This window comes from Sphaeramia orbicularis, chromosome 12 (assembly GCF_902148855.1).
Source record: "Sphaeramia orbicularis chromosome 12, fSphaOr1.1, whole genome shotgun sequence".
NCBI classification, from domain to species: Eukaryota; Metazoa; Chordata; class Actinopteri; order Kurtiformes; family Apogonidae; genus Sphaeramia; species Sphaeramia orbicularis.
Window position 1 is genome coordinate 69,556,680 of NC_043968.1, and position 27,484 is coordinate 69,584,163.

At 37.9% G+C, this 27,484-nt stretch overlaps 1 protein-coding gene and 1 long non-coding RNA gene across 2 annotated transcripts in view; one reads left to right on the forward strand and one right to left on the reverse strand.

The window, feature by feature from the left end:
- astn2 (astrotactin 2) overlaps positions 1–27,484 on the reverse strand; it is an 824,937-nt gene that overhangs the window by 470,427 nt on the left and 327,026 nt on the right. The window contains exon 5 of the mRNA XM_030148576.1: positions 4,730–4,882. Within this exon, the coding sequence (XP_030004436.1) occupies positions 4,730–4,882 (153 nt within the window). The remainder of the gene's footprint in view (positions 1–4,729; positions 4,883–27,484) is intronic.
- Positions 1–27,484, forward strand: part of LOC115429260 (uncharacterized) — a 957,019-nt gene that overhangs the window by 89,316 nt on the left and 840,219 nt on the right. The window lies entirely within an intron of this gene.

The window sequence follows — 27,484 nt, forward strand, 5'->3', positions numbered from 1 at the left end:
CTATTACTACTAGTAGTAGTAGTAGTAGTAGTGGTATTACTTACTTGCTTAATTACTTAATAACTTAATTACTTATATTACTTATAACTTACTTCTATATCATTGTTACAACTACTATTACTATTATCACTTCATTTTAATTGTATTAGTATTTGTGTATTCCATTCAGTGTTGTGCTGCTACTGGAACCTTAATTTCCCAAGAGTGTCTGTCCAAGAGATAAACTTCTATCTAATGTAATGTAATGTAATGTAATGTAATGAACCGGTTATTTTTATTTTCATGTTGTGTCCTCATAAAACAAAAACAAAAAACAAAAAAAACAGAAAATGTTATTACCTCATTCTTGAACTATTAGGCCTTTTTTGTGAACAAATATAACTTCATACCTCTGATTTTATGAGAAATACACCATAGAAGGCTGTAAAAGGGTTACTCTAAGGTTTTGTACTGGTTTTACCACCTGATAAAAGCCTACCTAAAAATAAATATCCATTTACATATTTTTGCCTTTTTTTTTTTCAGTCATACATGCAGTCTTTTCTTACCACGTACAGCAGTTCCGTGACAGAAAATGTGGCATAATGTATCGTGTTTCTGGGTCACTTAGGTATTTTAATGTTACTGTACTTCAGACTGAAAGCAAAAACCAAATCAAGGTGGTGGTTTTAGAGAGAAAAGCCACTTTACTTGCAGTGAGATTGATTTTATTTTTATTTTTTCATGCAGATTCCATAATATTAAGTCACACTAAAACAACATTAAGAGTCTGGCTCTTCATCATGAAAAGGGTGTGAAAGAAATGGCAAGTTGAGCTGTTTTCACCTTTAAAATACAGATTTTTTTTTTTCATATTAATATTTTTTAATCTGCATTGTTACCAGAATTGATGGGTTTCATTTCAATGCAGTCATATTTTTTTTTATGTTTACTGCTCACAAGACATGTTTTGAAGTATAGTATAATCCAATTAGACGCTCAGTCCATTCAATCAGATTTTCATGTCATTTTCCTGATTCTGCTGCATATATAACATGACGGGAAAAGAAGAAGCTGTTTTCTAGACTGTTGCTATGGACCCACCAAGTGCTTAGAAAAAATTATCTACCTTTTTTTTTTATTATTAGGAGCCTTTCAACTGTTGAGGCATTAAGGGAAAAAAAGAAAAGAAAAAAAAAAAAACTGTATCTGCCACAGACCAGTTTTATTGCCATGTTTCCATCACTCCCAGATACATGTCATGTGACCTGATGTTTGCTCTACATGGGTAAAAAAAAAGAGCAGAGAGAAATGATCACATCAGGTATTTATGCTGCTAAAATCATCTTATTGAGCGGATTATCAAAGGTTTGCACTGCCTGTCATTCTAATCAGGCCAAATGGCTCCATGATGTGTTTATATTTTTATTCTAATTGTACTATTAATGGAATATAAGCACAGTGATTGACACAGGTTGCACATATTTTACAAGTGTTTTACATTTCAATGGTTTGATATACAGGGTGGGGAAGCAAAATTTATAATATTTTGAGGCAGGGATTGAAAGACAGTGTATGACCAATTAGTTTATTGAAAGTCATGAGAATTTATTTGCCACAAGAAAATTGACATAATAGAAAATGTTTTTATTCTATGTGTCCTCCTTGTTTTTCAATAACTGCCTTCACACGCTTCCTGAAACTTGCACAAGTGTTCCTCAAATATTCCGGTGACAACTTCTCCCATAATTCTTTAATAGTATCTTCCAGACTTTCTCGTAATAGTTTTGCTCATAGTCATTCTCTTCTTTCCATTATAAACAGTCTTTATGGACACTCCAACTATTTTTGAAATCTCCTTTGGTGTGACGAGTGCATTCAGCAAATCACACACTCTTTGACGTTTGCTTTCCTGATTACTCATATGGGCAAAAGTTTCTGAAAAGGTATGGATAATAGTGTTAGGTATGATTATGACATCAATATATGTTTGGTTTCAAAACAGTTGACGTAGTGCCTGCTGAGAAAAAACAACTAAATGTTCATTGTAAATTTTGCTTCCCCACCCTGCATATATGTGCAAATTATACGTGCACCTATGATTAACCCTTTCATGCATAGCGGTCACTACAGTGGACAGCTGTTCAAAGGTGTTGTTCTCTTGTATATTTATGGATTTCGTTGGTTTAGTTCCATATCAGCCAATAAAGTGGATACGCTTATGCATCATCCCATACACTGTAATTCATACCATTACTGTAAATTTGCTGTTCTAGATAAACCTGATCTGCATTAACATGTTTAAATGTAAAACAAAATGCTATTTGTTATTGGACTGCAATTAACTGTTTTTTGGTTTTTTCTACAAAAAGTTGTTTTTTTTGCACATTATCTCCGTGCAGATATGTTAAAATGTGAGAAAACATCAGATTAGCAGCATTAAACATGTTTTTATTTCATAGTTTTCACACAGTATATCAGTAAATACATGTTTCTTTGCTTCTTTAGCTGAGTGGACATTTTTGTAACTCCATGAACTCCAGGTTTATAATTTTTTTTCCTTTTTTTTCTCCATGCCTTAAGAGAAACAAAAAACACTCAGGAAAAAAAATATCTTGATTAAGATTCGCATTATTCATGCATGAAAGGGTTAATGAAACAGAGTAAGTTTACAGTAATCACAATAATTATGTAGACACTACATGACAAAGGTTGGCGATGCACCATATACAGAGGCCTGACAGAGATTTATGTTTGTATTTCAGGTAAATTAAATTTATCTTCATGAAGAATTTTTTTATTTGGAGTTATGCACAACAATACTTAAATCTTTATGCCCTCAGCTATGTCAGTCGCATTAACTGACACGGTGATATGTAGACTCCAAACAAGACGTGATTGTGACTGATGAATATGTAAATGAATGCACATTCACTCCCAAATTATAAATCCTGGCTCTGACAAAAGATCACTTTGTACGCTGCAGTGTTTATCATGTGCCATGAACCCTGGCAGTATGTCAGGTGGCTCTATTAGTTTTAGGACAATAAAAAGAAAAACTACACACATACACAATCAAAAGGAATTTGGCTGTTCTTTAAGGTGGCTCAGTGCCTCACAGGATTGTGTGGTCATGTAGAGGTCACACATCCACATCTCTGTGTGAAGTTTTCCTGTCTGTGCTCTATTTGCATCTGTTTTATTCGTATTTTTTGTTTGTTTTATCTTCCATGTTAGATGCAGACACACATGGGTCCTTCTATGAAAACTGCATTTCTGTCTGTGTCCACCCTTTACAGTAATATTACACTTAAAAACATGTTTGGAACACAGTTATGCTGTGTGTTATTTTAATGATTACACCTTCTGGAGCCTTTTTTTGCCCCCGGAATTTAGCAATATTATTTTTAGCAGCTCTTCAGAAGTACAATGGTATAAGTACTTTTTGAGGTCAGAAACCTGTTTTTCTATCAGGGAAACATAAATATACTATCATGGGCATGAGTTTTGTTTTTACATTGAGGGTTCATGTTTAGCAGAGGGTACTGGGGACATTGTGCCCATTAACCTCCTAAGACCCAGGAAATGTCAGCAAAGTATATGCTTTTTTTTTTTTTAATTAAATAAGTGCTTTTATTGGAAACATCATGATGCAACTGTTTTTTCAGATGCAGTTTTTAAAATTTTTAGTTTTCTTTTCTTTCTTTTTTTTTTTTGTTTTTGTATAACGTTGTGAAACTCTTGTCCACAAATGTGGCCAGAAAACCCATAGCTGGGTCTTAGGAGGTTAAACATTTAATTTCCCACATTCTGCTGATGTCTATGTATCTATTAAGGTCTTTTCAATATCCATTTATGGTGGAAATATTTTATTTCAAAGTAGGATTACTTTTGTTGCATATTCAAAATAAACTAAACTGAAGAATAAACTGAAGAAACTGATTTATATAAAGCAATAGTGGGTAAACCTTTTCAGTTTGAGATGCAAAACAGACATTTGGAACCTAACGTTCATCATACAACTGGTAAATAAACATAATAAATATAAACATGAATATGAAATATTTTCTATTATAAGACCATTTCAGCAGCAAACATTCATTGAGCATAATGTTCTGCACTTCACAATTTACTTGCACAGGAAAATGAGGACACATCTGGAGTATATGTCTGGTATTAGCAGGTCACTTGTTTATACACCATGTGGCTTTGGTTTACATATTTTCCTTAAGATCCATGAAGAGACACGCTGCGTTTGTTCATTACTCAGAAAAATGTTCTCATTGATCTCGTAATTTCATGTGAAGCTTTCACTTCATGTCACTTATGCTACCTTTGATTTTCTGAAATATAAATGAATTAATTGATATTCAGTGGATACAGACAGATGTAATGTAAAACTGTAATGTTCAGTATGATGAAGATGTACAGTCTTTTTCAGTTATTTATTCAAGGTAAAAATAGCACATTTGACTTGTAGACTAGATACGTAGATAGATAAAAACAGACCTGGTTTAAAAAAAAAAAAAAGAATAATTTGACTGCAAGGTGCAAAATAAACAGATAAATCTAAAAAAAACCAAATGTGTACAGAGTGTCATTGATACACAGAGACAGAGAGATCCTAAAATGAATGGACTAATTCTGCCAGCTTTTCTGAGTAATCTACAGCTTTGCCTTTTGTGAAACACTTGGCAGTGGTTTAACGGCCAAGTTGTGATATTTCCTCCAGGCTGATATTTCACCTCACCTCTGGTGTGACTGGGGACCCTCCGGCGACTTGTCGACGAACTGTGCATGACATGCTGGTAGTGCGACATGTCCGTTGGCGTGTTGGGAACACGGAACCCGTCCTGGAACCTCTGCATCAAATCCTCGACTGACTCCTTGTTTGGGTCAATGGCTAGAAAAGAAGACGTAAAGTGAAAGTGGCAGGCATGTCACAAGGCTTCACACTGACGATAAAGCTGTGATGAGTGACTCTGAAGCTACAGTGTGGAAAAAATAAAACAGATGCATAAAGAAGTGGTTTCACTTTTCCAATTTTTGGGAAGGATATGAAATATACATATATATAAAATCTAGAGTATATCACAAACCACTGGGCTGTTGCATTTTAGTCTTTAACAGAAACAAAAGCAGCCATGCAATATTTCCTGTATTCTTTTCTCTTTTTTTGTCCTGCTCTTTAAATGATTCCATCAATTCAATATTGCCTCATCTCTACAGGGATCCTGCCAACACTTCCCCTGATGGCTCAGCCTTGCACTTCCTGATGAATGACTCCAAAACAACCAGCTGGAAAATGGGTTGATAGAGAATTTGGTTTTTATTAGAGTTACAGGACAGGACAGTGAACAATACTCCTTGACTATTGATGTGTTTGACAGAAAAGGCCCATTACAAAGACAGAATCACTTACATCACTGAACCTGTTTACATGACCACAAAAATCTGATAACTGGGAGTAATCAGATAATTGTAATAATCAGATCTTGCGATAAAAAGCCCTGTTTTCCATGTTTCAGCCCATTATTGGATTCCTTTCAGGGTATATGGTAATAGACTCAAATTTCCTGTTATTATCTTCTACTCATGTCCACTTCTGTTCTCTACAATAGTTTTACACATGTGCAGATGTAAAAGAATTGAATAAGTTATCCTGTATCCAGACATTAGAGTATTGGGGAGGAATCCAGATGTGTTAATCTGATTTCTAATAATCAGATTACTCCTGTTATCTGATAAAACATATCAGATTATACTGTTGACACCACAGGTGTCAAACATACGGCTTGGAGGCCAAAACAGGCCTGCCAAAGGTTCCAATCCAGCCCGTGGGAAGAATTTGTGAAATGCAAAAATTACAGTTGATATGAACTATCAGAGGGGTCAAAATAATTTTAGTCATCGTTATAGGGGTTACATACAGACCATTATGTTCCCAAGAGAGTCGGACCAGTAAAATCCTATCATAATAATAATGACAAGCCCAAATTGTTGTCTTTCTTTTACTGTAAAAAAAAGTTGAAGTGCAATTTTAACAATATTCTGCCTGGTACTAAATGTTTTGTGTATTTGTAGATCCACTCTGATCTGTAAGTTGTAATGGACATGCAGGATGCGATTTGTTGGGGAGGTGGGGGGGATCAACCCTCTGGTTTTTACATCCCTACTTCCACTGAATGAATTTCATCCTTGGGGGGGGCAACCCCATCAGTGATTAAAAACCAACTGAAATAACAGGCAGGTTGTGACTGACTTTTCTTACACCTACAGCCTACATTGCTGGCACTAAAAGCCCCACAGAGTCGAGCGTACTTGACTCTACGGACGTCCATGTGTACTTGTTAGGTGCTGTGCACTATTTTTTCTAGTCTTTGTTGTATTTCTCCCATTTTTATGTTTAGACTTGATTGGTTTGGTGCCACTGGCGCTATATAGTCGAGCACCCGTGAGGCAGCTCTCTCTCTCTCTCTCTCTCTCTCCTCCTCCCGCAATGCCAGCATCCAGACTGCACACGTTGAGGTGCACATCCGTTCCACTCCACACAAATTGCTGAATGCCAGCATAGCTTTTTGTTAGCCTTTTGTTAGCTTTTCTTTTTGTTTGGCCAGGTGGATCTGGATGTCCTGTTTTCGCTTTTTGTTTCGTAAGGACTTATTTTGTGGTTAGTTTTTTTGACAGGGTAGTGGTGCACTGGCAGCTCATACAGCCCTGTATAGGGTTGGCCTGTCCAGCGCACCGTCCTTATGTTTAGTTTGCCGGTCCACTCTGGTCTTTTCTTTTGTTACTTTGGGCACAGGGTTCTAAGGGTTTTTTTTTTTTTCTGCTTAATTAAAAGCAGCTTGTTTTCAACAAGGAAAAGAAGCAAACCGACAAAGAACGAAACAAAATAAACCAAATACAATAAAATGTGTTCTTTTGAATTACACTCTGTTGACTCCGGTGTCCTTTGTAAATAGTAAATATGTTTCACTTTCAGGTTGTAACAGTACTCATTGCAGATCCAAAGCAGACCCCTCACAGTACACACACAGTGCGCCCGACTCTGTGGGACTTTCACCTGAACCAAACTGTCAGCAGTCTAGGAATTCGTGAACGTCCCTATGCACTTAAATACACTGTACACCTTACCTATCTCTCTCTGTTGCCTATATATCAGTGTCTCTCTCTCTCTGTGTCTGAAAATAACATTTTTTTTGACCCACCCCAAACTCACCCCCAGGTAACCTGCTGATCTGCTCATCACTAGTACGGACGTACACCTGCAGGCACCAATGTACATGTTCAACTGCATCTTATTCATTAGGTTTCATGTTGTGTTTTACAGTCTGACTGACTTTCCCATTGGTCATAAATCCTCTCCCATGTTCACGTGATCGGCCCTTATCCATGGTCCTGAAACTTCGTTAGGCCACTCCCGCATCGCAGGTGTGGCCACTGCAGAAAATTAAATGTTTCATGTATTTTTAGTTTGCATTACTGATGAATGTTCAACTGTTAAACATATAATAGGGCCTATTGTTAACTCAAAAAAGAATTAGGCCTGTTGATTGCTTGTTTTTTCATGGTTAACCCCCTCCCCCCCCATTTTTTTTGACAAACCACACTCTGTGGACATGTATATGTAATGATAAACTGAGGCATAATGTTGTTAAAATTGCACTTATTTTTCTTAAGACATTTCAGGTTGTTCCAGTTACTCTCATTTTTAAGATAAATTTGTAGATGTAAACATTTTCATTATGTAATTTTACTTTTTTCACTGTTATTATTTTACTGGTCTGGCCCACCTGAGATCCTGTTGGGCTGAGTGTGGCCCCTGAACTCAAATGAGTTTGACGCCCTTGGTTTACATGATCACCAATAATCTGATTAATCCAGAAGGTGGATAAAGATCAGAGTTTTAGTGTGGATGTGAACAGGTTCAGTGTCTCTAACATATGCAAAAGTGAAAGTCTGACATCAGTAAAGATCCCATCTCTAAACCCTTAAATTTGTTTGAGAAATATAATTATCTTAATGAGAATAAGGTGCTAAGACCTTCAGTTTATGCTCGAGGGGTTCTGCTCAGATATAGGTTTTCATGTTGGCAAACAGCCGATATACAGTCGGTGTTTGGCTGGTTGTCAAAAGAAACAAACACTATGAAAAAAAGCTCTGCCCTGAAATTTGCAGCGGTAAAGCCGTCCTCAAAAGATGGGGTCATTCATCACACAGCAAGCACTACTACTACCCCCACCCCCCCCCCCCCCCCCCCCCCCCCCCCCCACTACCACCACCACCACCACCCAGACCGACCCACCTATCATCAGCATCTTTTGATGTGTCACTCTGGTTCTGAGGTGTGCTCCTTCTATGAATAATGGTGATGTGTTGCTCCCAGTGGATGCTCATCATGCATGTCAATGAGCAAGTGAGAGCAGAGGAAGAGTGGGATGAAGAGGACAAGGGTGAAAGTGGAGAAGCAGAAGAATCCACATTGTATCTGATGCGTGAGTCTCAAAACAGATACTGTCACTCTAATTTTAGAACAAACAGTATCTGTGTGTTGAGTTATCTTTCCTTTTCATTCTCACTCATATTCTGTTGCTTGGTCAGGAGTCCCTGGTGTCCATTTTCAACACCTGGGGAACCTCGACTGCTTTAATTTTCTACATGCAGGGTGCTAAGTATTATTTTCTGTGACAATCATTGGATCAAATTTTGTCATGATGCACAAAAATCCCTTTATAGAGTGCTTTTTCTATCTATCTGTAATGTCAGCATCATCACAGGAACATGATTCAGTTCCCATATTTATAATGATGTTTTTAACTTTCTATTCCACCCACGTTTTTCTTCTGTTTCATGAGACCTTTTTCTTGTTATATCCATGTTATAGGAACATATAGAAACAGCATCCAAAAGCCATCTATCTATATGATGACAATTTAAACTTCCACCTATTGAACCATTAGTTTTCACATAGTTGTTTTTTCAGCAAACTGTGACATTTTTCCCATAGGACTCCGTGGGAAATACACCTTTTTATATATATTTCTGTTTCTATGAACCCTTTCTAGAGTTAATCCACAAGATGTGCAATAAACACATGTCTAAAAACAATTACACTAACATTAACTTCAACACCAGACCTTGAAACGTGAACATGCATTTTCTATCTCCTTTTACGGTCTATGTTTTTTACTCAGTTACATTATTTTTAAATCTTGTTACATGTGTTATGTATACAATAATATATATATAATAATTTTTACTATGTGTTTCTGTTGCATTCATATGGGTTAAAAATATCACTTGATGTTGAAAAGGTAAAAATGGAGTGAATACATATTTCTTCAGGTTTTAGTTGCATTAAAACTAAAGTAATGAGGCTACTTTGATAACGTAAGGAGAAGAAAGTACTGGTATAGGGCATCTCAAAAATCACTTTTCTCTTCCGATCAAGGTGTTATTGAAACCAGTTAATCTCCAACATGATGATGGCCTCCCCAAAAAATTTCAGCAAAATCCGTCAATGTTTAACCCCCCCTGCAAAGTATGAAGGGCCCATCAAAAAAACGTCAAAGAACGCCAAAAAATGCTGTTTTTAAATGCATTACCATGCTTAATGGATACTAAATGGATACTAAAATGCCTAAAGTAAAGACATCCATACTGCGTCACATGTGGTACCTGACTGAGTCTCTTGTGGTACTAAGGCTCTTTGATAAAGAAGTACCAATAGAAACCAAAGCAGTCATGGCAAGACAACTGCAGGCCAAGCCCAAACCTGCAGGATTCACTAGAGGAAAGCCCACCTTTCCCACACAGAAGTTCCTGCATGGACAGCAGCCTGACCTGGAGGATCTTGTGGGACCCCAGTCCAGTCCTGGCTGATATTTGACCTTCTAGGCATGGATGGGGCATGGCTGGAAGCACCCCCAGAGCAGTGGGAGGAAGAGCAACAGTACAGAGAAATGAGGGCTATTGTCTTGGGCGACACAGTGGTGCAGTGGAAAGCACTGGTGCCTCACAGCAAGAAGGTCCTGGGTTTGACTCCAACACCAGTCCATGGGAATAGGACATTTCTGTGTGGAGTTTGCATGTTCTCCCCGTGAATATGAGAATGCAGCCATGGATGGTGCCCATAGAGGGAACATCATCTTATTGTCTGGTTCCCACAGAATCAAGCTACCAGAGTTTCTCAAGAATGAAATGGAAGAGAAACTATAGAGTGAGTAATATCTGAATAAATTGTGCAATGCACATGTATAAAAGTATGTCCAGATTATCAGAACCATGTCATCATTAAAGTCTTTGATTTATGCAACCCTAAATCTTGTATTTAGCCTTATTATTTAAGTGTTCAGCTATATTTGTCTTTAGCTAAAACCTGTATTTTGCTGAAAAGGGGGTTAAGAAAATAGACATTGTGTTCAACTAGATTTACTGTTCTGAACTTCTTTCTATTTCAAGTTTTTAGCCTATAATTGAGTTATTTTATCTTAAAATCACCTTATTTTCACTTCTATATCACCTGATACAATAACCTATGAAGCTGATATTACAGGGACACTGTAAAATACTAGAAAAAGCAATTTGTGGACACTTAAGAGCTCATTATATGTGATTTTCTGGGTTAAAATGAGCGAGCGTTGTTCATGTTTTTTGACGGGCCCTTCAAAGTTTGCGGTAGGGGGGGTCAAACACTGACAGATTTTGCTGAAATGTTTTTGGGGGGCCGTTATCATGTTGGAGATTAACTGGTTTAAATAACACCATGATCGGAAGAGAAAAGTGATTTTTGAGACACCCTATACTGGTATTTGTGTTAAAATCTTGGGAGTGAAAGAAAACATTTTCCAGGCAAACGAATACTCCCGAATGTACACATACCTGAAAAATACCACAGCTGAGGCACTGGAAATTGCTAAGCAAAGGCTCACAGTCCTAGATACACTATATTGCCAAAAGTATTGGCTCATCCATCCAAATAATCAGAATCAGGTGTTCCAATCACTTCCATGGCCACAGGTGTATAAAATCAAGCACCTAGGCATGCAGACTGCTTTTACAAACATTTGTGACAGAATGGGTCGCTCTCAGGAGCTCAGTGAATTCCAGCGTGGAACTGTGATAGGATCCCACCTGTGCAACAAATCCAGTCGTGAAATTTCCTCACTCCTAAATATTCCACAGTCAGCTGTCAGCTGTATTATAAGAAAGTGGAAGTGTTTGGGAACGACAGCAACTCAGCCATGAAGTGGTAGGCCACGTAAACTGACGGAGCGGGGTCAGCGGATGCTGAGTCGCATAGTGCGAAGAGGTCGCCAACTTTCTGCAGAGTCAATCGCTACAGACCTCCAATCTTCATGTGGCCTTCAGATTAGCTCCAGAACAGTGCACAGAGAGCTTCATGGAATGGGTTTCCATGGCCGAGCAGCTGCATCCAACCATACATCACCAAGTGCAATGCAAAGCGCCAGATGCAGTGGTGTAAAGCACGCCGCCACTGGACAGTGGAGGCGCCTTTTCTGGAGTGACGAATCGCACTTCTCCATCTGGCAATCTGATGGAGGGGTCTGGGTTTGGCGGTCGCCAGGAGAACGATACTTGTCGGACTGCATTGTGCCAAGTGTAAAGTTTGGTGGAGGGGGGATTATGGCGTGGGGTTGTTTTTCAGGAGCTGGGCTTGGCCCCTTAGTTCCAGTGAAAGGAACTGGGAATGCTTCAGCATACCAAAACATTTTGGACAATTCCATGCTACCAAATTTGTGGGAACAGTTTGGAGCTGGCCCCTTCCTCTTCCGACATGACTGTGCACCAGTGCACAAAGCAAGGTCCATAAAGACATGGATGACAGAGTCTGGTGTGGATGAACTTGACTGGCCTGCACAGAGTCCTGACTTCAACCCGATAGAACAGCTTTGGGATGAATTAGAGCGGAGACTGAGAGCCAGGCCTTCTGTCCAACATCAGTGTGTGACCTCACAAATGCGCTTCTGGAAGAATGGTTAAAAATTCCCATGAACACACTCCTAAACCTTGTGGACAGCCTTCCCAGAAGAGTTGAAGCTGTTATAGCTGCAAAGGGTGGACCGACGTCATATTGAACCCCATAGACTAGGAATGGGATGTCACTTAAATTCATATGCGAGTCAAGACAGGTGAGCAAATACTTTTGGCAATATAGTGTATCTGGCTGAAGAGGTACACAAGAGAAGAACAGGCAAGGCAAATAAACAAGATGTTCTCCACCAACCCAGCTAAGGTCTACTCTGAACAGACCCACCCTGGGCTGAGACTGAGCAGTACTGGATAACACCAACGTCCAATGGTTGATAGATTTACATGCAGAGCACAGTAACCTCCCAGAATAAGATCCAGTAGTCATCACCCCGGCAGACATCCAAACAAGAGTGTCCAAAATGAAGAGCTGGACATCGGCCTATAACCTGCCTCAGTACAACATGGATGCTCCTGTCAGGCATCATACTGGAGCTGCTAAGATGAGTAGGCACATGGAGCAATACATGAGCAGAGCACAGAAAGGAATAGGCAACACCACCAGAGGAACCAAACACCAGCTACTGGTTGACAGGGCAATCGCTCAAGACTGTAAGACCAGGAACACCAACGTGTGCACTGCCTGGATTAACTACAAGAAAGCCTATGACTCAATGCCACACACATGGATACCGGAGAGACTAAAGCTGTATAACATCAACAGGACACTAAGAGAGTTCATCCAGAACTCACTGATGCTATGGAACATGATTCTGGAGACCAGCTCAAAGCCAGTTGAATGGGTGAGCATCAAATATGGTATATACCAAGGAGATGCTCTGTCCCCCCTGCTGTTCTGCATAGGCCTAAACCCCAACAGCCAGATCATTACAAAGAGTGGCTTTGGGTGCCAATTCTGAAGTGGATCAGCCACCTCTGACATCAAGCTGTATGCCAAGAATGTGTGTGACATTGACTCCCTGATTCAAATAACTTGGATCTATTGCAAAGACATTGGGAGTTAATTCGGACTAGATAAATGTGAACGGATGGTATCTAAAAGAGGAATCCCCCAGGCAAATGGAAATCGTGAAGAGGCAACTTGGAGGTCAGTCACAGCCAAATACCTGCAGGAGGTAAGGCAGATCTTGAAAAGTCCACTGAACGGCAAGAATAAGATTCAGGCCATTTACCCCTATGCTCTGCCACTAATCAGATACCCGCTGACATAACATCCTGGCTGCCGGAATAGATGCAAGTCATTGATATCAAGACAAGGAAGCTCCTTACCATCCATTGAGGGTTTCACCCTAAGTCCATCATCACAAAGTGAAAGCTGGGAGGCTGTGGACTAGTAAGTGTCAGAACTACTGTCCAGGAGGAAACAACAAACCTCCAGGAATATATCAAGAAGATGACCCCCGATGACGAAGTGCTGAATAAATTCCTCAGGCAACAGAAGCCCAGTAAGGAGGAGGAGCTTGATGGGGCTATCATGGAAGGACAAGCCCCTGCATGGCATGTACCACCAGCAAACTGAGGGAGTGGCTGATAATGAGAAAACATACCAGTGGATGGAAAAGGTTGGACTGAAAGACAGCACAGAGGCATTACTCATCACTGCACAAGAACAGACCCTGCACATCAGAGCAATAGAAGCCTGGGTAGACCACACCAAGTAAGACCCCAGGTGTAGATCTACCACACCAGACAAGACCCCAGGTGCAGGCTGTGTAGAGAAGCCCTTGAGACAGTCCAGCACATCACAGGGTGTAAGAAGGAAAGGCATACATGGAACAGCATAACCAGGTAGCGGGTGAAGTGTGCAGGAACATCTGTGCCGAGTATGGACTGGAGTTCCCTGGTCAAGATGGGAGACACCCCAGAAGGTGACTGAGAACAAACAAGCCAAGATCCTGTGGGACCTCCAGATTCAGGCTGACAAAACGGTGATAGCCAATCAGCCTGATATAATGGTGGTTGATAAACATCAGAAGACAGTGGTAGTGATAGAAGCAGCAATCCGAAGTGATAGTAACATCAGGATGAAGGAATACGAGAAGCTCAAGAAATACCAAGGGCTGAAGGTGGGACTAGAGAAAATGTGGGCAATGTGTACTGTACAAAGTGTACTGTAATCTCCTAGTTTGGGATAAATACTTGACAAAAGTTATTAAAAAAAATATAAGTAAAAGAAATATACAGGAATAGCAGTTACCCACTGTAAGGAGCAACCTATAGATGTGTGTAATTATGCAGTTTAACAGTATGTTGTCAACATCACTTGTACAGTTGCAAACAGTGGCAGTAATAAGTGTTTACTACTAGTTTCCATGTACCCAGGGACATAAGTATCCAGAATTCCCTCTGTGCCATCTAAATGCCATATCTGAAATATGATCAAACAGTGATGAGTGTAAACACAGTCATGGACGCCCATTACAGCCAGAATCATTCCTAGTGAAATGGTTGTTGCATATTTTGGCTCAGGTTGTAACCCTGCAGGCAGGTTTTCTTTCTTCCCTAAACTTCATGAAACCTTTATGAAGAGAAAAAACAAACCTAAATATGTTCGGGACCAGAAAAAAACTCCAGCCGCAGTAAAAATTCAAATATTGTCTGTGTGTCTTGGCTTTAGGCTCAGTATCTACTGTCCACAGAGCGACTATCAGAGAGCTGACAGCAGACGTCGATCCATATGATTGAAGAAGCAGTTGAGGTGGATTTTTTTGTTTTTCTTTTTCCAGCTATCTGTGCCAACCTCTCTATAACAATGGGACTGAACGTGCTCCTCATGTAAATAAATTCACTGTAGCGGTAAAATTCACAACGTAACAATCACAGTGTAAATAGATCTGAAATGCCCGTGAGGCAGTAACATTACTAAATGGAAAAAGAGCAGCAGCTCCGGCTGACAACTGCTCAGGACTGGGGTAAGTTTTAAGATAACACAGAGCATAGATTATTTATTGGTATAAATAAAAATGAGGACGTTTTTGGTGCTAAAATTTAAGAAACTGATGAGATGTTATTCCTGCTTAGAACTAACGTATTCTATGAGCAGTTGCATTCGGTACACTGCAAGCTGCATCTATATTGTTTTTTTTTTTTGTTTTTTTTTTTTACTTGGTATTAATTTATAGTAAGCAGTGAGCAGTGTAGTCACAAGCTATTATTTTCACTCAACACCAATAAATTGTCTGGCTCTTTTCACATTCACCAAACAGAGATGCTTTTTTTCAATTCTTTCTTTTTTCTCTCTCTCTTTTACAGAGAAAGCTGTTTTGTTGGACACATGAAGAGCTTAGTCCAGAGCCATTATGCCAAAGCCAATTGTATTTCCCATTAATGTACAAAAATCCCTCTGACCTGACTGCACACTGGCTTTGTTATTGAAGAACGTACAGTAGCTGTTTCTTCTGGCAGTGTTGTATACTGAGGTGAATGTATACACTAACCCTGGGCTGTGAGTGGGTTCTGCCTTCTGCTGAAGGAGCGTTTTCTTCACGCCGTATTGGAGGACTGTGAACACACAAACTGAAACTTTGTGCAATATCTGGCACAAAGTTACAAAGGATTTCCTGCCGCCACTTTTCCTTCTAACCAACCAAGCCTGTCTCCATTTATCTTCCACACTGCTGTTTAGTCAAACAGTTTTGACTTGAGGCCGTTGCATTGAATATTCGACTTCTGAGCCAATACTGATTGTGACGAGTCAAGGAGACTCGTGACCATTATTTGGAACTGATACACCGTACATTTGCAGTAAAAATCGAAATGTTGGTGTGAAAGTTTAGAATGGAATAAGAGAATTTATTGTGAGTTTTCATACATATTTGAGAAGACTATAAATAATATCTGCTCCATGAATATTTTTTCTTCTTTTCTCATTTTGGTTTAATAAGCTATAGTGCATCCAGAAAGTATTTACAGCACAACACCTTTTATTTATTTGATTCTATTTTTTCTTTGACATTTTCTTTTGTTAGAGCCTTATTCCAAGATAGATTAAATTCATATTCTACATACAATACCTCATAATGACAAAGTCAAAAAAGGTTGTTCTTGTCATTTTGCAAACATATTAAAAATTTAAAAAAACAAATATATAATATGTGCATAATAGGGATGTAACGATTACCGGTATAACAATAAACCACGGTAGAATTGCATACGGTTAGTATTACCGTTTAAATTCTAATTATCATGATAACCGTGTTTGATTAACACACTTTTCCAGAGAAAAGGTCTATGCAAAGATCTGCTTTTATGTCAAATATTTGAGTATACTTTTAATTTATTACAATTTTAATCTTATATACCTAATATTTGGAACCAATACTCACTTTTAAAGTCTTTGAAAAGGTTTGTTAAGCATCTGTGTGTTATTTATGCAATAAAGTATGTACATTTTTCAAATCGGATTTTATATATTTTTTTGTGTTTTCTGGTCTTTTATTTTAATATCGTAGGCTGAAGTGAAAAAAATAATAGGAAGTTGATATAAATGAAGTTGTGCTAAAAAAAAAGATACCAGGGTATAGTAAACATTTGCTTATATAATATATAAAGGCAAAATCAAAAGGACTGAAAAATGGACAAAATAGGCTCAGACCACTAAGGGTTAATACTTAAATGTTTATGCCAAGAGAAAGTGCATTTTGCCAATTATTTATTTATTTAATTATTTTTTCAAAATACAACTTGGTTAAATTATTTCATTTTATTTTTCATTATTATTATTACATATTATTCATTTTTATTTTTTTTATTTTACTTTTTGGATATTTTGAGCACAGTTTCAACAATACCACGATAATAATGATAACCGTGATAATTTTGATCCCAATAACCGTGATATGAAATTTTCATATGATTACATCCCTAGTGCATAAGTATTCACAACATTTGCTCAATACTTTGTTGATGCACCTTTGGCAGCAAATTACAGCCTCAATCTGAAACCAAAATTCTGATACCGAATTTGTAATTGCAAAAATAGTAATATTGGAACTCAATCATCATGCCAGAAAATAGTTTTTCCATTATTTAGATACACTTGTTAGTGTAACTGTGGGTTGGCTATCATAGTATAGTAGGAGTATCCTTATGAAGGATAGATAAATGGTTCATAATTAGTTTATCCATCAGTATGCAAACATTTTATAAGTCATTAATAAATGCATAATTATAACAGTATTCCTATATTGATTCAGAATCACTATGTATCAGTGTTAATTTTGTTCAATCTCAGATCTTACTGCAAAAAAGAGCATTATTGTAAAATGTAAAGTGCATCACCTTTTATAAATGGGTTCATAACATTTTTGTTTTCAGGTAGTCTGACCTTTAACCTCTCTTTATGAGTCAAGTATGTGCATCAGTTAACAGTTAAATAACAACGAACCTTGTTACTGTTTTCACAACCACTGCTTCATTCTACTTTAGATTTAACTATAAATCACTGACAGCACAAGTTGACACGGTACTCCAGCACTATGCCCAAACTGCTTATGTAACTCAAATTACACCCATGTAACACCAAATAGTCTCTTAGCTCCTTATAGAAGATATATATTTTTGTTAATACATAAACTATAAGAGCTATTTAAAAGCAAATTTTAGTAACAGTTTAAGACAGGGGTGTCAAACTCATTTTGGTTCAGGGGCCACATTCAACTAAATTTGATCTGAAGCATTCCGAACCAGTAAAATTTATATATTATTATGTTATTATATGTAAACTCCAAACTTTTCTCTATGTTTTAGAGTGAAAAAAGTAAATTTACATTATGAAAAGGTTTACATCTACAAACTATCCTTTCAAAAGATGTGAATTACATAAACAAACTGAAAAAATAAGCGTAATTTTAATAATATTAAGCCTCAGTTTATCATTTACCCACATTCATTATTTACACCTTGCAATCACAGTGGATCTACAAATACACAAAACATTTAGTAACAAGTGGAATCTTGTTAAAATTGTACTAACTTCTCTTAAGACATTTCAGGTTGTTCATATTTTTCAGGTTATTCACATTTTTTGTGAACTTAATCTTTGTTTTAGTGTAAATACATGCAAATATTTACATTTACAAAGAGAAAAATTTGGAGTTGTCATTATTTATATGTTATTATGATAGTATTTTACTGGTCCTGCCCACTTGAGATTGAATTGGTCTGAATGTGGAAGATGGACTAAAAGGATTGTTAATATCTTAGTGTAATTTTTGCATTTCACAAATTCATCCCACTGGACCATTTGGCGGGCCGGATCTGGCCCCCAGGCCACATGTTTGACACCTGTGGTTTAAGACTTAAATTAATGACAATTTCTTTCTTTCTTTCTTTCTTTCTTTCTTTCTTTCTTTCTTTCTTTCTTTCTTTCTTTCTTTCTTTCTTTCTTTCTTTCTTCCTTCCTTCCTTCCTTCCTTCCTTCCTTCCTTCCTTCCTTCCTTCCATCCATCACCACAAACATCAGCTCACCACACTGGTGTGTCCTCAGTCCCATCCTCTACACCCTGTTCACCCATGACTGTGTGGCCTCCCTCGAGGACAACATCATCCTGAAGTTTGCTCTCCTCAAAGTATATAGATATAAATGACATGGGTTATGCTAATTGTGTATCCAGATGAAAGAGAAAAAAAAAAGTACAACCTTTTTTTTTTTTTTTTTTTTACATTAGCCTGTGTCTATTAGTATGCATTAGTGGTAAACCTTAGGACTATATCTTAAGAGAGAGAAAGAGTCTGTGTTATAACACTGAGGCCTGGAAAACATGTATTTTATGCTCACCAATAGATAAAAAAAGCATGTTTTCTTTGCTCTTCATGTGCATTAACATAATCTGGGTGTCCTTTGAAAAACAAACATGTTTGAAGGCTATAATGGAACTGTTTTCTCCATTAGGTATAAGGTAATGTCATGGAGTCTTTGTAGATACTGAATATGTTTGTAAAAAAGCAGATAAATGCATTGGCTTATACATATTCAAACCCACCTCGATTTACTGCCAATTCAACCAATTTTCCCGTCTGTTTTTTTTTTTTTTTTTTTATCCCACCATATTTTACTTCTGGTCCTGTTGTGGTGGTTTAATACTGTAACCTTGAAATGGAATGTGAGTGTGGAAACAACTTGAGTGGGAAACTGGTTAAATGTGCTCTATTCCCCCGTGGGCATTTTAAGGCTAATTTTGGTACTCGAGGTGAAGAAACAAACACGACGGATGTGTGGCTGTCAAGCTTTGACCTGCCTTGACTGAGTGCAGTCACTGACAGCATGTTTGAGGTTAACTGCTAGCATACATATTTCATGACTTCCTGGAAGTCTCTTTATCTCTCTTTCTTTGTTCTATATTGAGAGGGGAGATGCCAGGTCAAGCAAAGGCGCCTACAGTCATTCCCCTTGAAACAAATACGGATGTCACAGTTGTTTTACTCCTGTTTGTGTGATTCTGTCTCCATTGAGACAACGGGTTGAGAATTAACTTGTGTGTATGTATGTGTGTGTGTGTGTGTTTCAGCCATCTGTCACTGTAAATGGTGAAAATGGTGAATGTCTGTGAAACCAGTGGGACTGCGCAGTTTCCGTTGTGCAGTGTTTGTTGTTAATTTAGTTTTCTTATTTCTTATTCTTATTTATTCTTTTTTTTTTTATTACATACTTATATTACTTATTACTTACTTAAATATTGTTGTTACGACTATGGTGACAATGATTATTTTATTATAACTGTTATTATTTCCAGAGGTGGGAAGTAACAATCTGTACTTTACTTGAGTATTACTTGAGTATTAGTGTGTTACTTGAGTATTTATTTTTCTGGCTACTTTTTACTTTTACTCCCTACATTTTTGCATGAATATCTGTACTTTATACTCCTTACATTCTCAGAATAGGCTTGTTACTTTTTCAAACTAAACAGATGGAATAGTACGTCAAATACATCACTTTAGAGGGAAAGTCAGTGTGGAGGAGAGACAGGAGCACAGGCTGTGACCAGGATCAGTACCAGAGTCCTGTACAGGGTCAGTATCAGAGTCCTGCACAGGGTCAGTACCAGAGGCCTGCGCAGGGTCTTTACCAGAGTCCTGCACAGCGTCAGTACCAGAGTCCCGCACAGGGTCTTTACCAGAGTCCTGCACAGCGTCAGTACCAGAGTCCCGCACAGGGTCTTTACCAGAGTCCTGCACAGGGTCAGTACTAGAGGCCTGCACAGGGCCAGTCCCAGAGTCCTGCACAGAGTCCATACCATAGTCCTGCACAGGGTCAGTACCAGAGTCCTGCACAGGGTCCTGCACAGGGTCGGTACCAGAGTCCTGCACAGGGTCAGTACCAGAGTCCTGCACAGGGTCGGTACCAGAGTCCTGCACAGGGTCGGTACCAGAGTCCTGCACAGGGTCAGTACCAGAATCCTGCACGGGTCGGTACCAGAGTCCTGCACAGGGCCAGTCCCAGAGTCCTGCACAGAGTCCAAACCATAGTCCTGCACAGGGTCAGTACCAGAGTCTTGCACAGGGTCGGCACCAGAGTCCTGCACAGGGTCAGTACCAGAGTCCTGTACAGGGTCAGTACCAGAATCCTGCACGGGTCGGTACCAGAGTCCTGCACAGGGCCAGTCCCAGAGTCCTGCACAGAGTCCAAACCATAGTCCTGCACAGGGTCAGTACCAGAGTCTTGCACAGGGTCGGCACCAGAGTCCTGCACAGGGTCAGTACCAGAGTCCTGTACAGGGTCAGTACCAGAATCCTGCACGGGTCGGTACCAGAGTCCTGCACAGGGCCAGTCCCAGAGTCCTGCACAGAGTCCAAACCATAGTCCTGCACAGGGTCAGTACCAGAGTCTTGCACAGGGTCGGCACCAGAGTCCTGCACAGGGTCAGTACCAGAGTCCTGTACAGGGTTGGTACCAGAGTCCTGCTCAGGGTCGGTACCAGAGTCCTGCACAGGGCCAGTATCAGAGTCCTGTACAGGGTCGGTACCAGAGTCCTGCTCAGGGTCGGTACCAGTCCTGCACGGGTCCACTTTTTTCAAACTTTTCCGCCTGGACCCACAAAGCTGAGTACTGCGACCTGACCCGTGATTAAACACATTGTCTGCACAGTAACTCACTTTTAAGGGCTTTATTTTTGGCTAAAACACACACCATCAGTAAGTGTCAAATATGTGCTGCTCAGTGACGTCTTTGGCCAGATGTAAACAGAGGTGAAGCTCACTTCAAAATAAAATAAACCAGCTGTGGATCAACCACGGTCAAATTAGATGATCATCATCATTAAATGTCCTGCAAATTATTTTCATCCATGAATCTTCTTTTATTTTCACCATCTTGCCCGCTACCTGCCTACATTTTGTTTAATTTTATCCATGCCCGTGCAAATTCTTATAATTTTATTTTTTAATCCGTCCCTGCATGTTTTTGCAGGTTACATTCAGGTACCAGACCCGGTGCAGGACTCTGGTCAGTACCATTCACTGTGGAAGCAGAAAATGGAAACTTATATGACAAATTCATTCATGACAAAAAATGCAGTATTATGTTTTACTTTTGTACTTTATTACATTTGAGAAGTTGTACTTTTTTACTTTTACTTAAGTAAAGGAGTTGAATCAGCACTTCTACTTTTACAAGAGTATTTTTTCACACGAGTAGCTGTACTTCTACTTAAGTACAGAATGTGAGTACTTTTGTCATCTCTGATTATTTCAGAGAAATCTGATTGTGTTCCATTCAGAAGCACTTGCTCAGTTGTGTCAAACCTGTAATATAGCATTTATGTAATATTGCATCTAGTGTGGATTAATAGCAAAAACCAAGTTGAATACTCTAACACCCTATGCCTATGTCCAAACTAATATAGATACTTTCAAGTTTCCTCCCTCCATTAAAAATGAAAAATAAGTACACACAATGTTGTTGAACCTAGACGTGACCAACTGAATTAACCCCAGATCATAACACTGCCCCCACAGGCACTAGGCGTGATGGGTAATCACTTCATCACTCTGGCATAGGGTCAGTCTGGACTCATCAGACCACATGACCCTTTTCTACTGAAACACAGTCCAGTCTTTATGCTTCTATCAAACTGTTGAATGTTTCAGAAATGAGAATCTACTGCATCAGTTAAAGGGTTAAAGAACCTGTTTCATCTAAAACATATGAATCACTACACAACCTGGTCACAATCAAGGTGTACAAGTATATTTGCATCAGTTATTAATCAATATTGCAAAAAGATACCCCCAAAACCATTCCCAAAATGCTTCTTTGGCCATCTTATTACTAGATTACTAGATCTTCCAAATTTGAAGAAAATCGGATAAAAACTGATAAAATGGCGACCCAATGAGCGTGAAAACGTGCACAATTTTATTGTTATAAGAGAGCAAAATTATTGTACATAATGTTTTGCAACTCAATAAATAATTACTACTCAACTCCTGTGTCTTTTTTTATTACAAAATACACAAATCACATTGCTTTTCATTTGTTGATCATATTTGTTGAACAGCTGTTTGATTATCAATTCTTATTTTCAGTATGAAGACAATCAACCATTTTGTTCTGAAAACCCTTCTTTTACAGCCCTTTCATTGTAATAATAGAATGGGAACCTGTTAATTAAGTATTATTATGACTAAATATGCACAACTAGACAGATTTTGGTCTGCTCCCTGGCTGCAGAAAATTTGGTAACAATGTGGCAAACGGATGTTTACGTCGAACCGCATGTTTTCAATGGTGCGTTGTTCACCAAAATTCATGTAGTGTCCGTACACCAATATACTTCCATCAATAATATGGCGTATATGCCTTATAGATATATTGTTATAACTTGTTCACAAATGTTTATTTCCTCCTGTACCAGGAAGACTTAGTTAAAGATCTAACAGAAATGCAACCATGTGGTAAACCAGATTTCCATTCCAATCTTGTAGAGTCCGTACACCAAGTGGTGTCCGTACACCATATCAAAATATGTGGGTCTAATTTTATTGTTTCTGTCAATATATGGAATTTTTCAGCACGCATGCTTTGGACATGACATCTATGCAATAAACAATGCATGATTATCCTGAGTGCTGAAACATTTGGATATCTTCGTAGGCATTAAATATAGAGGCTATTAGGCTGGAGTGTCCGTACACCCAATAATTCTGATTTGACAGGGGTACAAGCCTGTGAAATTTTCAGTAGACACCATAATACCAAAATATTTTGGACTTTAAAAGAGAAATATCAGACAAATAAAATGGCCTGTCTGATTTTTTGATAGATCATTATTATTTTTTATCTATAAGTGCACCCTTTCTGGTACCCTTGATCGTGATCAGGCTGTACAGTTATTATCCAGTGGAAGGATCTGGACTATTGGCTCAGTTAAATCCAGCTCAGATTCTTTTCGGACAGGCTGTGAATTTCCACTATGATACCATACATGCATTGTTGTTGTTTTTCAGACATAGACTTCAAACAAACTTTAGACTGAAACTGTACATTCAGGACATAAAGTACCAATGAGTATCATCATTTATACATAAAAATATACATCAGAATATTTGGATATATACAAACTGGAGTTATAAAATATCTTCACTTTGGAAAGTGTAGTAAGAAAAAATCAGTTTCAGGACCTAAGATGATGTTTGTGTGGGAATGAAAAGTTAAAGCCTATTGAAAAAAAAGATTTGTTCAGCAAAGTATCTACAGTGTGAAACACAATACCCCAACATACAACATTTTCAAGCTTTATAATAGTGAATGGGCTGTTTTATTATATAGTATATGAATGGACAGTTCTCATGACAAACACTGTCTGTGTGAAACGTGCAGACTTATGAATTGTGGAAGGTCATGAATCACATAATGTATTATGTGTTATTAATATTTGGCAGTTGGAGCTCACTTTTCTCTCTGTGAGACACACAAATGCACACAAACCAAATGGAAGCCAATATATCGCCATTTTCAGGTCTTCGTGTAAAAAATCCATCAAATATTTGAGTTTCACAAACAGTTTTCTTATAATTCTCTTGACTATTCATTCACACCCTTTATCAAATGCGATGAATGCCAGTGTTTAAGTTCATTAAAATAGCTATCATCTAAGTTAATTATGTTTTGTTTATATCCACATGCAGTGGGAGTTCCTACAGTGTCAACCCTCGCTCTAATACACAAAGCAATCATTTGACTTAATTACCAATGCAAGGGTAATCTATGCCAACGTACACCCAAAGTAATATTTAATATAAGATATCGTTTACATCAGTTAAACCAATTATTCATGTTTTCCTCAACAGTATACACTTGTCTGTCACAAAAAAAAAAAAAAGCCCATATTTTTCCATTCTTTCTCTTATAGGCCTCTCCCTTTTTTGTTATTATATTCCCCATTTCTCACTTCTGTCAGACACGGCCTGGAAAATATTTTTTATCCTGACATTTGTTTTTCCCCAGACCCTGACTCTATACCCGCTTCTAATTTTGAGTTCAATGTCAGCAAAAGCTCTGGTGCCTTTATTTCCTTCTTTTCATCTCCCTTATCTGCAGTTACTCCCTTATCAGTGCTGAATGTGTGTTAACAGTGTCTCATAAGCATGGATGTCAACAGCTTTCTGGATCAGTCAGAGTATTCCTGGTGGTCAGTATGAAAGACGAGATAAAGGTTTTTTTTTTTTTTTTTTTTTCCTTAACTACACAGGGTTGTGCGTATTTATGTGTAAGAAAATGGTTGTGTCAGTGTGCATACAGTATGTAAATGCTGACACTTTGTAATTTTCATTTCGCCTTTAATTGCCTTCTTTCTATCGTTATGACTTCCACAGCCCTTCGCATAATGCAGAATTAAGATTCTAGTTCCCATGTTTTCCTATTAAAACTGCCTTCTAGCAAAATATATGCAGCACAAACTGAGTCAGAGTTGGAAGTCAGGCATTTTTTTCACTGTTCATGATGTAAATGAGAAGCTTAATAAAAGAAATGAGTAATGAAAAGGTTAAATATTAGTCCTTTTTTACAACTGTCCAGAGTGTGAGTGACCACTTCTGATCACATCTGAAAGTCACACTTAATATGGAAATAAAGACGCTCATCTTTCGCATAAAACAAGGCTCAGTGACCTTTACAATCTAAAGAACCATTTTTGATCAGGAAGAGAAAAAAATCCCTCTGTAGCCACAAAATGTTATTTAACCTTCTCTACATTTTATATCTATGTGGGAACCAAATGGTAGCATGTCTGTGATTACTGGTCCTTTAACTTTGCATTTGTATTATGTAATGCAATGCTTTGTGCATTTATGAAATTGCACAGCTATAAAAAAAAGAAAACAATTTCAGATTCACAACCATAACCATAAGCTGACCTACTAAGAAATAACATGTTTTCCTGTGTGTAGGCTGTGGATTTTTGCAGTTGGTCATTGTAATAAAATAGCAGGCCTAAAACCCAACACACATTCACCTGAAGTCGAACGCACTGGACTTTAATGTTTTTCTGTAGATGTAATTGAGTGTATCTGCCCAAAGGTGACTGCCGGCTACTTTTAAGGTGGAGTGTTTTCTGTCTGGTACTCACTGCACGGCGCCGTTAAGCAATCAATACACCTAAAATATCAATATTTGAAGTTTGACCATTCTCTTTATTTTTGTCAGCTCTCTTGTTTGACATATACTTTAGTCATGACTCAATGTTCAAGTGCATGTTTATGAATTTCTACTGCATTGTGTGGACTGCAAATACTGTATTTCCTCACAGAGAAGCATATATATATATATATATATATATATATATATATATATATATATATATATATATATATATATATATATATATATATATGTGTGTGTGTGTGTGTGTGTGTGTGTGTGTATTAGGGATGTAATGCTTACCAGTATAATGATAAACCACAGTAAAATTGCAGACGGTTAGTATTGCCATTTAAATTCTAATTATCATGATAACCGTGTTTGATTACAGCACTTTTCCAGATAAAAAAATGCCTATGTAAAGATCTGCTTTTATGTCAAATATTTGAGTATAGCTTTAAATTATTACAATTTTAATTGTAAATACCTAATATTTGGAACCAATATTCAACTTTTAAAGTCTTTGAAAAGGTTCGTTAAGCATCTTTGTGTTATTTATGCAACAAATTATATATATTTTTCAAATCAGATTTTATATATTTTTTGTGTGTGTGTGTTCTGTCCTTTTGTGTTTTTATCGTAGGTTAAAGTGAAAAAATAATAGACACATGATATAGATGAAGTTGTGCTGAAAACAAAGATACCAAACATGGCTATAGTAAACATTTGTTTATATAGTATATAAAGGCAAAATCAAAAGTATGGAAAAACAGACAAAATAGGCTCAGACCACTAAGGGTTAATATTTGAATGTTTCTGCCAAGAGAAAGTACATTGTGCCAATTATTTTATTTTATTATTATTATTATTAATTTTTTTGTTTTGTTTTTCAAAATACAACTTGGTGAAATTATTTCAGTGTGTGTATAAGTACTTTTTGAACATTCTGAGCACAATTTCAACAATACCGTGATAATATTGATAACTGTGATAATTTTGGTCACAATAACCGTGATGTGAAATTTTCATATCATTACATCCCTAATATATATATATATATATATATATATATATATATATATATATATATATATATTGTAACAAGAATTGGATACCAAATTATTTATTAATTGAGTGTTGATTTATTGATTAATTTAATTATAGATTTATAACCAAACTTAAACTTAAATCAACTCAAAACAGTAATTTGGAAATCTTGCATAGGTTGATAGTTCGTTGACTGCACAGATGAACCCATGTGTGAATAACAGTACACAAAGCACAACTGAGGCAATGGATTTATATACATATAAATACTTTATTAACTAAACTAAGACACACTAATAACATAAAGACAAGCGACAAATACAACCAAAGGAGCAGGAGATTATGGACAGGAGAATATGTAGATTAAGCTGGCAGACAGCTATATTCAAGAGATTATAATGTTAGTGAGGTTACGTTGAGGTAAACCTACTTAACTTGGAATAACACCAACTCAGATAAATCAGGAGCAAGTTTTCTTACAAGTTGTTGCGGTGCGGATGCAGCAACTGGCACGGCCTTGACGGCGGATGGATGAAGTCTTCTGACGTAGTTCGAAGCAGGAACAGGCTGTGAAGCGACGTGCTTGCGCTGGAGGCCTGAAGGTCTGGAGTTCTGAAGTTCTGCTGGCTGGAGGAGGTTCACAGCTGGCTCTGGCGGCTGGTTCTGGAAAGCTCGCCAGGAGAAGATGGAACAGCTCTGAGAGCCAAGGAGATGGTCAAGACTCCTTGGAGAAAGCTCTTTGCGTAGGTGAGAGCTCAGAAGAGGTGGAGATAGCTCTTCTCTTTGCTTAGGTGAGAGCAGCGAGGGTGGAAAAAGCTCTTCTCTTTGCGTAGGTGAGAGCAGCAAGGGTGGAAAAAACTCTTT